The sequence below is a fragment of the Canis lupus genome, chromosome 37 (assembly GCF_003254725.2).
Source record: "Canis lupus dingo isolate Sandy chromosome 37, ASM325472v2, whole genome shotgun sequence".
Lineage (NCBI taxonomy): Eukaryota > Metazoa > Chordata > Mammalia > Carnivora > Canidae > Canis > Canis lupus.
The window spans coordinates 10,927,305-10,941,697 of record NC_064279.1 but is presented as its reverse complement, the minus strand read 5'-3'; the positions used below and the strand labels follow the sequence as shown (position 1 = coordinate 10,941,697).

General features: G+C 32.5%; 1 protein-coding gene and 1 long non-coding RNA gene across 18 annotated transcripts in view; one reads left to right on the top strand and one right to left on the bottom strand.

The window, feature by feature from the left end:
* The window catches only part of LOC112656352 (uncharacterized), a 41,670-nt gene extending 38,710 nt beyond the window's left edge, over window positions 1-2,960 (bottom strand). Inside the window, exon 1 of the long non-coding RNA XR_003134285.3 lies at window positions 2,823-2,960. This is a non-coding gene — a long non-coding RNA (uncharacterized LOC112656352). The remainder of the gene's footprint in view (window positions 1-2,822) is intronic.
* The window catches only part of C2CD6 (C2 calcium dependent domain containing 6), a 127,210-nt gene that overhangs the window by 84,843 nt on the left and 27,974 nt on the right, over window positions 1-14,393 (top strand). For 16 of the 17 annotated variants that reach the window (XR_004812403.2, XR_003134281.3, XR_003134280.3 and 13 more), the window contains one exon: window positions 13,572-13,646. The exons of the other annotated variant lie outside the window; for it this stretch is intronic. Coding sequence is in view for 13 of the 16 variants with exons in the window: in XM_025441610.3 (XP_025297395.3) it covers window positions 13,572-13,646 (75 nt within the window). In the remaining 3 variants the exon portion in view is untranslated. The remainder of the gene's footprint in view (window positions 1-13,571; window positions 13,647-14,393) is intronic. 17 annotated transcript variants of the gene reach the window in all.

The window sequence follows — 14,393 nt, the reverse complement described above, 5'->3', positions numbered from 1 at the left end:
GTGGTATGCAAAGCAGACAGGCTCTAAATAGCTAAAAACCTGCTTATTTGGGTTATTTTTTAAAACAGTTGGATGTGCACAAGTTTTAGTTTGGTGCTTGCAGGCTTTTGAGCTAAGTCTCAGCCTATTGTGAAGAAGTAAACAACCTGGTGGGTGGTACTATATAGAGGCCATCTATGTCTATTAACACATAACTTGCAATCAAACTAGAAATAAATAAGAGAAAAACCTCCAAATGTTTATAAACAACACACTTCTAAATCCTTGGGTAAAAGAGGAAGTCTCAAAATGGGATAAAAAATACATGGAACTGAGTAAAAAGGAAAATACAACGTATCAAAACTAGTAAGACATAGTTAAAGCAACACTGAAAGGAATATATTAGTACTAGATGCATACACTGGAAAATGAAATTTTCAAATAAATAAGGTCTCACCTCAAGAACTTAGAAAATGGAGGGCAAATGAAACAAGAAGGAAGGAAATAATAAAGATAAGAGCAAATATCAATTAATTTCAAAATGAAAAAATAAATAATAGAGAAAATCAATGAAACAAAGGAAGGTGTTCTTCAAAATAATCGGTAAAATTGATAACCCTCTAACAAGATTGGCAAAGGCAAAAAGAGAAGCGATGCAAATCACTAATATCAGGAATGAAAACGTTTATCACTTCAGTTATTGTAGTCATTAAAAAGATGAAAAGGAAATATTACCCAGAACTTTAGGCTCATATATTTGACAATTCAGAGGAAATGGGCCAAGTCCTGGAAAACTACAAGTTATCTAGGTCAACTAAGATGAATTAATCAATCTGAATAGTCATTGGCCATTAGAAAAATTGAATTAGTAATTTAAAAGCTCCTGGAAAAGAAGTGTCCAGCACAGATGGTTTCACTGGAGAATTTTACCAAGCAATTAAGAAAGAATTATCACTAGTTTTACAAATCTATTCCAAAAAAACAGAAAGGAACAGTTCCCAACTCATTTTATGAGGCTACTATAAAGACAGCACAAAAAAGAAACTACAAATCATTTTCTTCATGAATTTAGATGCATAAATCCTGAACAGTATATAAACACACTTATACAGCAATGTGTAAGTGTAACACTGGTTCAACATTTAAAAATCAGTCTGTGTAATTCACCAGATAAAGTTATGCAAGGCTAGTGTCAACATTTGAAAATCAGTCTTGTAATTCACCATATCAATAGACAAAAGGAGAAAAATCATGTAATATCAACTAACACAAGACGAGTTTTTTTGCAAAATTTGATACACAATCATGATATTACAAACAGCAAACTAATATTAGAAGGTAACTTCCTCAATTTGATAAAGCACATCTGCAAAAAACTATAGTTTACATTATGCTTAATGGTGAAAGCCTGCATGCTCTTCTTTCAAGATCAGAAACAAAGCAAGGACATATGTTCTTGCTACTCTTTTTAAATATAGTACTAGAAATTTTATCCATTGTAATAGGGCAAGAAAATGAAATAAAGGTCACATGGCTTAGAAAAGAAGAAATAAAACTATATTTTCAGATGGGATGATTGTCTATGTAGAAAATACTGAAGAGTTACAAACAACAAGAACACATACTAGAACTAATAAGGGAGTTCCACAAAGTTGAAGGATGCAAATTCAAAATGAAAAAAATCAATAGCATTCTCTATACTAACAATGAACATGTGGAAACAAAAATTTAAAACACAATAACATTTACAATAACTCCAGAGAAAATTAAACAAGTCTAACAAAACATGTGCAGGATCTGTATGATAAAAATTACAAAATGTTGACAAGGAATCAAAGGCCTAGATAAATGGTGGGACATACCATGTTCATGGATTGGAGGACTCAACATAGGAAAGATGCCAGTTCTCCCTAGATTGACCTGTTGATTTAATATGATGTATTTCTTTTAAGTTTTTATTTACATTTTATTTAAGTTTCCCTTAGTATACAGTGTAATATTAGTTTCAGGCATATAATACAGTGATTCGGTAATTCCATACAATACCCAATGCTCATCACAACAACTGCACATCTTAATCCCCATCACCTATTTCACCTCCCACCTCCCCTCTGATAACCATCAGTTTGTTTTCTATAGTTAAGAGTCGATTTCTTGGTTTCTCTCTCTCCTTTTTTTCCTTATGCTCATTTGTTTTGTTTCTTATATTCCACATATGACTGAAATCATATGGTATTTGTCTTTCTCTGACTGACTTATTTGCTTAGTGTAATACTCTCTAGCAGCCTTATTCATGATAGCCAAAAGGTAGAAGCAACCCAGGTTGTCCTTCAACTGGTGAGTGGCTAAATAAACTGTGGTACACATCCATACCATGGAATAATAGTAATAAAAAGGACCAAAGTATTGATAAATACCACCTGGATGAATTTCCAGAGAATTATGCTGAGTGAAAACAGCTAGTCCCAAAATGTTATACACTGCATGGCTCCATCTATATAATAATTTTGAAATTTAAAAATTATAAAAATTAAGAACAGATTAGTGGTTGTCAGGCATTAAATAGGGAGTGGAGGCAGGAAAGGAATGGATGTGACTATAAAAGGACATTAGGGATCCTTGTGGAAATGTTCTGCATCTTGACTGTATAATGTCAGTATCCTGGTTGTGATATTTTACTACAGTTTTATAGGATGGTACTATTGAGAGAAACTGGATAAAGGGTATATGGGTTCTCTCTGCTTTTTCTTGCAACTCATGGGAATCTGCAGCATTTTAAAGTAAAGAGTTTAATTTTTATAAAGCAAAAAAAAAAAAAAAAAAAAAGAAAACTGAAAACTTACCTTAAATATTTTCCTTAAGGGTGGTAGTCAGACCTGTATATATATGATAGATAAAACTCAATTAAATTAACAAGATAAATTCAGTTGGTAAACCATAAAACATAGGTTATATACAATTAACAGATTTAGAAGTTTGAAAGAATCTATCACCTATGGCAACAAGCTTGTAAATTGAAGACATATCAGAATTCTAGAACAAGTTCTCCAAAGTCTAAGGTAATTGCTTCACAAAGTCACAAAACCTTCAGAATTCTGTGGGAAAATAAACTTTGAAGTTGTTTGAAGTAAAAAGATTTTTTTTTTTTTATGAACCAAAGTAGACAGTGTGTTAAAGAAATGCAGTATTTTGAGACAAACTTCTGGAGTGCTAATCTGAATTGGAAAAGACTAACAAACATCTCATTCAACTCATAGCTGATTCAGGTGACAGTCTTTCAATAGTTCCTTCACATTTTTAGAGCCCCCTCATAAATTAAGACTTTCAGATATAGTTTAATTTGTTTCTATTTAAACCCTGATCATGACAGGATGCTAAATCATTTCTCCAAAGGTCAGGATGAAAGAAAGTGGGGAAAAATGGGGAATTTGATTTTACCTACCATTTCAAGGCATTGTTTGGTGATGGTAAGAGAATTAGTGTGATATAGTAAAAAGACCTTGGATTTCACAGGCAGAAATATCTAGGTTCAAATCCAGATTCTTCCACTTTCATGGTCATATACCTTTAGGCAATTTACATCTGAGTTTCAGTTTTGTCATCTACAAAATGATTATACTATCATCTATTTCAAAGAATTTTAAAGGGCTTGGAACATAATAGTCACTTGCTAAATGGTAAGTATTATCTTTATTAACCTGTACAAGTATACTATAGGATAAATATGAGAAATAGACTTGTTGGATCAAAATGTATGAGCATATTTAATTTTGATATATATACTGTCAAATTATCTTTTACTAATTTGCATTTGCACCCAAATGTAAGAAAATATTCAGTATTTCACACCTTGTTCATTCTAGTTTTTGTTAATTGTTCACCCAAAAATGATATTCCAATTGTTATTTTAATTAACATTTTCTGACTATTAATAAGTGAACAACTTTCATGTGTTTATTTTTTGTATCCGTATTTCTGTTATTTGACTACTTAAAATCTCTTCCCATATATACAAATTGGGTTGTATATTTGGTTATGTGTGAGAATGCTGTATATGTTTCAAGTAACAATGCTTTGTGATCTATGCTGTTTATTACCTTTTTTTTTAACTTCTTTGAGGTCCTTATAGTAATTTTAAGTGTTTAAGTTGTCCAATCTGGCACCTTTCCCTTTGTGGCTGTTAGTTTATATCTTTTTTAAAAGATATTTCTCCTCCCCGGGATTATGTCAGTATTTTCTTAAATGTTTTCCTAATATGTGCATTTTGTATTTACATATGTTTAATTCATTTATACCTTTTTTTCTGGTATGAGTAATAATTTACTGATATTTTTGCTGAAATAGATAGGCAGTTGTTTCAATACTACAGACACCCTCAGAGATATTGCAGGTTTGGTTTCAAACCACTACATAAAGTGAATATTGCAATAAATCAAGTCAAAAGCATTTTTTGGTTTCAGAATGCATCTAAAATTTTTTTTTTAAAGATTTTTATTTATCATGAGAAACACAAAGAGAGAGAGAGGCAGAGACATAGGCTGAGGGAGAGGCAGCCTCCATACAGGGAGCCTGATGTGAGACTCAATCCCAGGACTCCAGGATCTCGCCCTGGAGTGAAGGCAGGCGCTTAACCGCTGAGCCACCCAGGGGACCCCCCAATGCATCTAAAAATTATGCTTACACTATACTGTAGCCCATTAAGTGTGCAATAGTATTATATCTTTAAAAATGTACGTATCTTAATTTAAAAATACTTTTTTGCTAAAAACTATCATCTGAGCTTTCAGCATTATAATAAATGATCACAAATCAACACAAGTAAAATAATAACAAAGAGGTTTGAAATATTGTGAGAATTATCAAAATGTAACAGAGACATGGAATGAGCAAATGCTGTTGGAAAATGGCACTGATACTCTTGCTCAACACAGGGTTGCCACAAACTTCAATTTATTAAAAAAATGCGATATCTGGGAGGTACAATAAAGCAAAACAAATTAAGCATGCCTGTACATATTTATTGCCCATATAGTTAACATGTTTTTGTTTATCAGTATCCCTTCCTGAAGATATCTTCCCTGCCCCAACTCTAATCTTTGGTGTAGTTGGCAAACTTAACACTGTCTCTGTGGCTACAAGGATAATGATATAATTTAAGAATATTAAGAGAATGCTTTATTCTTTTATATCAAGAGCTTGCAGTCTTATAAGAGGGAATGAATAAGAAAACCAATACAGAGGAAGAAAGATATGAAGAGATAGTGATTTGGTCATATTGAGGCCCTGGAACTAGATCTCCTCATTATATTAGCCAATTTCTTTCTTTTTTCTTAATGAATTATTTTATTTCTAAATAAGTATATTTTATATTTTTGGTTATAATCCAAGACGATATTATTTATTTAGGAACTCTTTCAGTATATCCTTTGTTTCTTTAACATGCCTCCATCCTTTTGTTTTTTGAGCACTTTCCTACTTTCTGTACTGTAAGATATTCCAGGCTTCTCTTGTAATTTTCTTACCCAAATCCTAGAATCAGTTTTTTCTACCAGGAGCTTTGGTTATTTATATTGGAGAATGATATTTTGAAACCAGGGTCTGGGAACTGGGTGTATGTGTTGCTATTGTGTCTAGGCAGCAGACAGTTAAATAATATATGTGTGTATACAAACCCATGTGTATACATATGTCTATACCTGTTTCTGTATATATATCTGTCTCTTTATATGTTTTGCTAATTATAAGTTTATATTGGTATCTCTGAATCTGTTCCAGAGTTTATTAACCCTCTTTTCTTGCTTTTGTCCAATGTAACTTCTCTTTCCCACAGTGAGAAACTTGGCTGTCATCATCCACTATTTACTTATTTATTCCATCCCAATATAAGTGCAAAGTAGTGTCAGAATTCCAAAATTAGACCATACCCATGAAGAACAAATTTACCTACTAGCACACAGTGTTTATGTACAGTTTACTTTGTCTTTATTACAATTTCCAGTCAAAACATTATTTTCCAAAGTTACTAAGGTTAGTTCCTTTTTTCTCTTACCCCTTTGAGTGAGGTTATATATTTTACATTTGTAATAGAGTTGGATTCATTTGTCAATGTCTGCATTACTTCTTGACTACCAACATTCTGTTTTTTATTGTTTTGAATTTACATATGTTAACGTTCATTCTTTGTGAAGTAGAGATCAATGGATTTTTGGCAAATGAATAATCATGTATTTTAATTAATTTTTTAAAAAAATTATCCATTGAAGTTTTTTCATTCCACTTGAGTCAGTTTTACAGATATTTTCCTATATGCTACTGGTGCTTTCCTAGACTGCTTATTATGATTAACTAGGCATCTGTACCTTAATCTTTCATCTGGTAGTTCATTGCTTATACAACCTATATATCAATTACATCACTTTAAGTGGCTGTAATGTTTTTATTTTAGTAATAGGCAATAATTTTTTTATAATTAAAGTATAAACATACAATGTTATATAAATTTCAGATGTACAACATATTGATTCAACAATTCTATACATTATTCAGTGCACATTATGGGTGTGGTCACCATCTATCACCACATAATGCCTCTGTCATACCTTTAGCTCTATTTCTCATACTTCATCCTCAGCATGGGAATCTATATCTCATGACTCCCAATGACTTTATTTTACAACTGGAAATGTGTACCTCTTAGTCTCCCTTATCTATTTTGCCCATCCCCCCATCTGCCTCCCTTCCGGCAGCTACCAGTTTTCTGTATTTAAGAGTCTGGTTTTCTTTTTTTATTTGGTTGGGTTTTTTGTTTTGTTTTTGTTTTTTTTTAATTCCACATATAAGTGAAATCATATGTATTGTCTTTTTCTGACTCATTTCACTTAGCATGATACCCTATAAGTCCATTCATGTTGTCAAATGGCAAGATTTCATTATTTTTTATTATAATACCCAATACTTTTATTGCAAGTTCCTATATTACTATCTTAATATATGAATTCATTTAATCCCCATAGCAATCCTGTGAAGTAAATATTTTTAAATTATTTTGTGTGTGGTAAAGTTAAGTCATGGACTAGCTAACTGATTAGTCTGAGGATAATCAAGGTAAGCCTGGGTTTTGAACAGAGGCAGACTGCTCTGAAGTCTGTGCTGCAAACAACTAAATTCTACTATCTCTCGTCGTGAGCCTGCATAAAAATTATTTAATCAATGCCTATTAATAATACCTTTTGGGGAAAAAAAGAATGCCCTTTGTAGTTTTTTGTAGGTTTTAAGCTTTTATGTTTTCCCACATCACCACCACCCCTAGCTTTTTTAAAAAATTAAAACAATACCTACACAGTCCCCCCAAAATCAGTCTGCACAGAAGGGTATAAAATAAAAAGAAAAAGTCATCCTTCCCCACCCACAGCTACACTGTCTCCCTTACCCAAGACAACTGCTTTTAACAATTTGCCTTGTAATTCTTGTAAGTTTTATTATAGTTTTAAATTATGTAGTTCAAACTTTATTTATCAACTAATCAACTTCAGGTAGAATATGTTGATGTCACTCTGAAAGATGATTTAGAGCATTTATAATATTTCAAACCTTCTTTCTATAACTTCTGAGTTTTATTAGACATTATTTTTCTAATGGTTATTTGTAACGCTGTGATTAATATGTTTAAAATATTTCTTGGGGATCCCTGGGTGGCGCAGCAGTTTGGCGCCTGCCTTTGGCCCAGATCCCACATTTAATTTAAAAATTAAAAAAAAATATTTCTTGGCATGTGATGTGATGAGTACTGAGTGTTATACTATATGTTAGCAAATTGAATTTAAAAAATAAATTAAAAATTCTTGTCATATAAACCAATAGGCATTATCTACCAACTTCCTACTATGAAAGATGAAAAAGATTTTTTTTTAAGTTTCATTTTCCTATCCCTTCCATTTTCTTTTTGTTGTCATTGTTACTTATATATTATCATTTCTCTGTCAAGGTTTCTTTTTCTTTTTTTTTTTTTCAAGGTTTCTAATACATTGTTATATTGCTCTAGTTAAATCGCCCATGCTTTGTTTATAGATTGGCTCTATTTTAAAATATAAGAAAAGTTAATTTATAAATAATAAATAATAAGTAATTAGTATAATAAGTATAATTCATAATAAAATTTAATATAATTTATATAAATATAATTTATAATAATTAGTACTTATAAATAACATAGTATTATAATTTAAATATAAATCTCTGCCAAACTAAATAATGTATGTAATAGATCCATGAAAAGTAAATGTCACATGTCTGCTTCTAGTAAAGATGGAGTTTAGAGGAATGTGATTTGTCTTTCTTCCTTTATCAATAAGAAAACCAGAAACAAAATTATGGAAAAGCAGTTTTTAGACATTGAGAAGATGATAGCATGGGACTGTAATTTCTTAAGAAAAGGACAAAGTCACACCAGTTTTCTGCACAGCAGCACCAGGAGAGAGAACCAAAACAGAGCTTGGAGGTCTCACTGAATTGAAGAGATTAAAGTTTGGTGCACAGAGGCAAATTTGTGGAGTACAGTACTGGAGTGGAAGGAAATGTAGAACACGAAATCTCCAGATAACTATGAAGGATGTCCCCTTTAGTCTTTGGGATTAATCTGAGTAGTGAAATAGTAGAGGCAAGAAAAAGAACCACTGAAAAAAAGTATTGGGTAGAACATTCTGGGAACTCACATAGCTAGAAATAAACCATTTTCCTATAGGCCAGAGAGAAACGCGTATGTGACAGCAAATAGAAGGCCCATCTTTGTTGAGAGACTAAGCCCTACATTAAAGGCTTTTGGACAATACCCCCTCACCACCAATAAGTTTCTCAGTATCTTAATATGTACTAGTACTTAATATGTACTAATAAAATACTAGATTAAAGAAGAAAGCAAGATCTAGAAACCAAAAGTAAGATCTAGAAAATTTATCATTCTCAGCATCCAATAAGAAATTATAGACATACCGAAAAAAGCAAGAAAATTTGACCCATAATGCAGGGGAAAATCAATTAATAGGAACAGACATAGAAATGACAGAGAAGATGGAACTAACAGAAAAGGATGTTTAAAGAACTATTAAAAATACATTCCATATATTCAAGATGGTAGAATAAACATGAGCATGATGAGGAAAGAAATGGAAGGTATAGATAGACAAAATGGAATTTTTAGAGATGAAAAAGGAAGTAATAGTAATATTAGATGCTAGCAAAATATCAGTAAACCTGAAGGGATAGAAGTTATAGAATAAAGCACAATGAGAAAAAAATTTTAAAAAAGGAAAGTGTAAGTAACTTGTATGAAAATATCAAGGGGTAAGACATACATGTAATTGGAGACTTACAGGGAGGCGAAACTAAAAAATGTATTTGAAGAAATTATGGCCAAAAGTTTTTCATATTTAATGAAACTATAAACCACAGAACAAGAAATTCAATGAACTCAAAGAGAATAGACCTAACAAAATTCTCAGACATATCATAATCACTTTGCTGAGAATCAGTAGTAAAGAGAAAACCTTAGGGGGAGGGAAGAAGAAGGCACATTTATTGTAGAGGAAGAAATATAACAGACTTTTTGTTAGAGATTATGCAAGGGAGAGGACTGTGTAATGCCATCTTTAATAGAAGGAAGAACCTAGAATTCTTTAACCAGTTATACTATTTTTCAAAACAGAAGTTAAAATACCCTTTCAGCAAACAAAAGCTGAGAATTCATTGCAAGAAGACCCCCACCATATTGAATAAATATTCAAGGAAAGTGATATAAACAAAATGGTAGAATAAACAGCTCCAAGTTTTTATTCCTCTGAAAAACATTGAAAAAGCATCCAGAAGCTATCTGAGCCAGCTTCATAGGAGCTCTGGAAAACAATCAAATTTTATGGCAACTAAGCAAATACCCAATGAAGAAAAGGCCATCTTCAAAATGATAGGAAATTTCATGGCATTTTTACTCTTGCTTTACTTCTTCCTAGGATAGCAGCACTCTTGGTCTTGAGCAGTGGCCCCCATGAGCCCAATTCCCAGTTACCTTGATTGAACTAGATAAAACATAGGAAGACCTTATGTGCAAATCATTATGTATGTATGTTTTAATCTTGCTGGGTCGATACAGGAAGGACTGACTAGTTCAGCTCTGTCTCACATAACTTGGAATTCAGGCAGGTCAGTTAGATCCTGTCAGCTGAGTCTGCCGTTTGTTTGTTTGTTTGTTTGTTTTCATGAGAGACAGAGAAAGAGAGGCAGAGACACAGGCAGAGGGAGAAGCAGGCTCCATGCAGGGAGTCCAATGTGGAACTTGATCCCGGAACCCCAGGATCATGACCTGAGACAAAGGCGGACGCTCAATCACTGAGCCACCCAGGCATCCCTCTATTTTAAGATAGTCTTTCAGGAGATTCTCCCAACAACTTCCAGTTATATGTAGTTGGCCAGAAACTCGTCACATAGTTACCCTTGTCTTCAACAGAGGCTGGAAAATGTAGGGTTTGTTTTTTTTTTTTTTTTTTTCTTTTTTTAAGCAGGGAACATTTCTACCTAAATGCTAAAAAAATTTATGTTCCTAAGATAATATATATTGTGGGAAGTCAATGATCAGTCCCTGTCACAGAGAACAAGAGGCTAGTTAGGAGACTAACGTTTGGAAAAAGATCATAGTGGCTTGTGCTACAATTGTAGTGGGGTTGATGGGGGGATATAGCTGGACATTCGATATATTTTGAAGGCAGCAAACACAGGAGTTAATGCTGGATTAGATATGGTAAAGAGAAGGAGAGAAATAAAAAATGATATTTAGGTTATAAGCCAGTAGATGGTATAATCAATAACTGAGATGAGGAAAAATAGAGAAAGGCCAAGGTTCTATGGGTTTTAGAGAGAGGGAGGGGAACAGCATTAGTAATCCAGAATTCTCTTTTGTGATTTGTTAAATCTGAGATACCTATTACACAGCTAAGAGGAAATCATGATCTTTTTGATATCTTGAGATACTATTTTTTTGAAAATCTTAAGATATTTTTTTAATATCTCAAGATACTATTTGGAATGTTTTCCAAGGGTCACCTTCTCCTCACATTCCTCAGAAATAATCTCTATTTACTCTGGGGTTAATTCTGTTTGTTCTTATTGATTCTTCATTGCATGTATTGATTTTCCTCATGTATCTGGTAAACTTTGTTGGCTCATTTTATGTTTGTGAATGAAGGAATATATTGACTGTATAGTTATGCTTTGTGTGACAGGCAAGCTTCCCTGGAGGGTAAATGGGGATGGAAGAGGCTAGGCAGGATGGCTGGGGACTCAACAATATTTCCAAAGAACCCATGATTTTCTCTCCTAGATGGAACTTCCTTTTCTTTCTTTGTATACCCTTTTTGTTATCTGATGTGGAAATGTCATCGACAGCAAGGTCTATTCTGCTTCCCTATCAAGGCTCAAAACTCATAGGATCTCTACCTAGGCAGATGGCACATTTACTTTAGAAAGCAGGTTCTTTGATGTTCTGGGTAGATGACTGAGAAAGACAATGCTACCAGCAGCATATACTCTGGTATGCTGAAAAGGAGAAGATCCAGCTGTTCTGAATGCAGCTTTTTAATTAATGATAATTGTACCATCATCTGAAACTCTTTGATATGTTGTCCTTGAATTTTTTGCTTCTAAGATCCACCTGATTTCTGTCATTCAAGGCTCTAATTTTCTTGATGGGGGTTTCTATTCAATCAATCTCATCTGCTTTCATAATTTCTGAATTTTCTCAACTTTCTAAATCCTGGTGTCTCATCTTATTGATTTCCAGTATTACTATGGGATTTTTCTTTTTGAAATATTGTTTTCTGTTAATTCACTAGGACCTTGGGAGGTAGGAGAGAATAGAACCACATGTTTAGTCCATCATCTTGAAGCTTCTATATTGGTTTGTTTTACTGTCATTTTCTGACTTCCTGAGATAAATGCTTAAAGTATTTCTCTCTAGTGTAAATGTACTGGTTTTTTTTTTTAATTCATAAAGCACTTCATATTCTTTAAATAACAATACAGAGTTAAATGGCATAAAAGTTCTTGTCTAGAGATGTTAGCATTTTATGTCCTTTCACACATTCTTTTAAGCTTATATTAGGGAAGAGTTTTTATATCTTTTGTGCTTTTTACAAAAAAAGATAATATATATATTTTTACTGTTCTTCAGCTTCTTTGTCATATATATTTCATTTATAAATTTTCTACTAAATTTGTTTAAAATAATGGAATTTCAAATGTTGGAGTTCAAGCTGTTTTAGGGAAATTTGGAGAAATTCAAGCAAAGAAAAACAAAACAATCAAAAGAACAGATGTGGAAAAGTCTGAGGTGTATTTCAAGAATTCATAGACACATCTGTCTGAAGGGGAGAAATTATAGGGAATATTGAGAAACTTGTAGAAATAATTTAGTCAATGCGTTAAGACAAATAGCTGCAAAAGTGGGAAGCTGATGAAAATTTAAAGTCATGTTATTAACTGCTTAATATTAATGAACAGTTAAAGGTATTACTAATGGAAACATCATTCATTGAACTGCTATTTTAATTAACTTGATATATAATAAACCTCCTGCTGTCTAAAGGAGATAATATATTGGAAAGTAGTTTGTAGTACTAAGTACTCTCAAAGAGATGGTGTCAAGTTTTGTCTAGCTGAGTTGTCAGGGTGAATACACATTATGATGCTTCCAAAGAACCACTTTTAGTCGCTGCAGTCTTGATTGTATAGTGGAAGGAGTATCCAATGAAAATTTAAGATGCTTAGGATTTAGGCTACTAATCATCTGGATAACTTGGGGCAACAAACTTCAAGTTCAGATTCTTGTATGAAACAAGGAGTCAGATTGGATTATCTCTAAAGCATCTTTCATCTCCAAAAATTCAGTGGTTCTATGATTCTATAATTGTTCCTATAGACCTTAATCTAGAATCAAGTGTTTCCTTAGGCAGTGTAAGTACCCATTTAGCAATTACAGGTAAAGGAATCATTAAAAATGCTTTCTATCCCAAATGCCATTTATTTATTTATTTTTTAAAGGTAAGAAGGGGCAGAGGGAAAGGAAGAGAGAATCCTAAGCAGGCTCCACACCCAGCACATGAGCCTCATGCGGGGCTAGATCTCACGACCCTCAGATCATAACCTAAGTCAAAATCAAGAATTGGATGCTTAACCAACTGAACCACCCGGGGCCCCTAAATGCCAGTTATTATCTAATCCATTTTATAACCTTTTAAAATGAAATTATATTAATTCTCACAATTCTATTTTCTGCTTTTGTTTCTGCTTCAAGTTGCTGTGCGTTGTCTTGATTTTACAAACTCAGTAGGATGAATATTATAGTATCAAGGAAGCTAAGATGATATGTGTAAATGTATTATATATGTATAGATTTCTTTGATAATTGACAAAGTAAATTATAGTAGTTACGAGAAAAATATTTAGGTTTTAAGCTTTTTTATGTCTTTATACATTGAAAGAATAAAATTATCTTGGGAAATATCCTTGCATTATAAGCAGTCTAAAATTAAAACTTCTCTTTTTATAAGGTGATTTTTTCACCAGTGGAATACACTTTACCATCTTTCAGACCAGAATTTATAGAATTCAAACCAAAGTATCTGGTGAGTCCTGAATTATCCTATCCCAATAGCAATTATATTTAAATACTAGGCTTCTCTAATATTTTATATAATTTAATGGTTCCTAAACCATACTACCCATTATAAACACCTGGCTGTCTTTTAAAAAAATATCTGTTCTCAGGTCCTACCTCTGACCTGATGAATCTCAATCTGGAAGTGGAGCCTGGGAATCTGTATTTCTCAGAAAAACCCAGGGAATTCTTATGTTGTCATCTGGATATCAACATTTGAGGAACAGTTATAATAAATTGTATCCATTACAATGAAGTTTGAACAACTAAGTTGAAATAAACTAAAACAAATACTAAGCTGATTACTTCACATTTTGCTTTTTTTCAACAGGATAATATAGAAGTTGTATGAACAAACATTAGAATATGTTTGAAATATTTGAATAAACTTCATCCCAAAGGCTATTTCAGTGATAGACAAGTTCGATCCCAGAGCAACAAAACTGCCCATGGATATTACACTGAAATTTCCCTATAATCCAGAATTTTTTATACTACTCTCTTTTAGCCATTTATCAGGCATGTGTGATATTCATCAAAAAGTAAGATTCTACTGTGACATGCTAAGGAGTGGGTGAAACTCATCATCATTGTTAAAATTTGCAGACTTAAAAGCAGATGATCTATGCTCCCAAGTAAATCTTTAGAAAATATTTGTGATACTTGTAATAGAATATCTACTACTTGCTTTGCATTTAAATGTTTTTTTGGATTG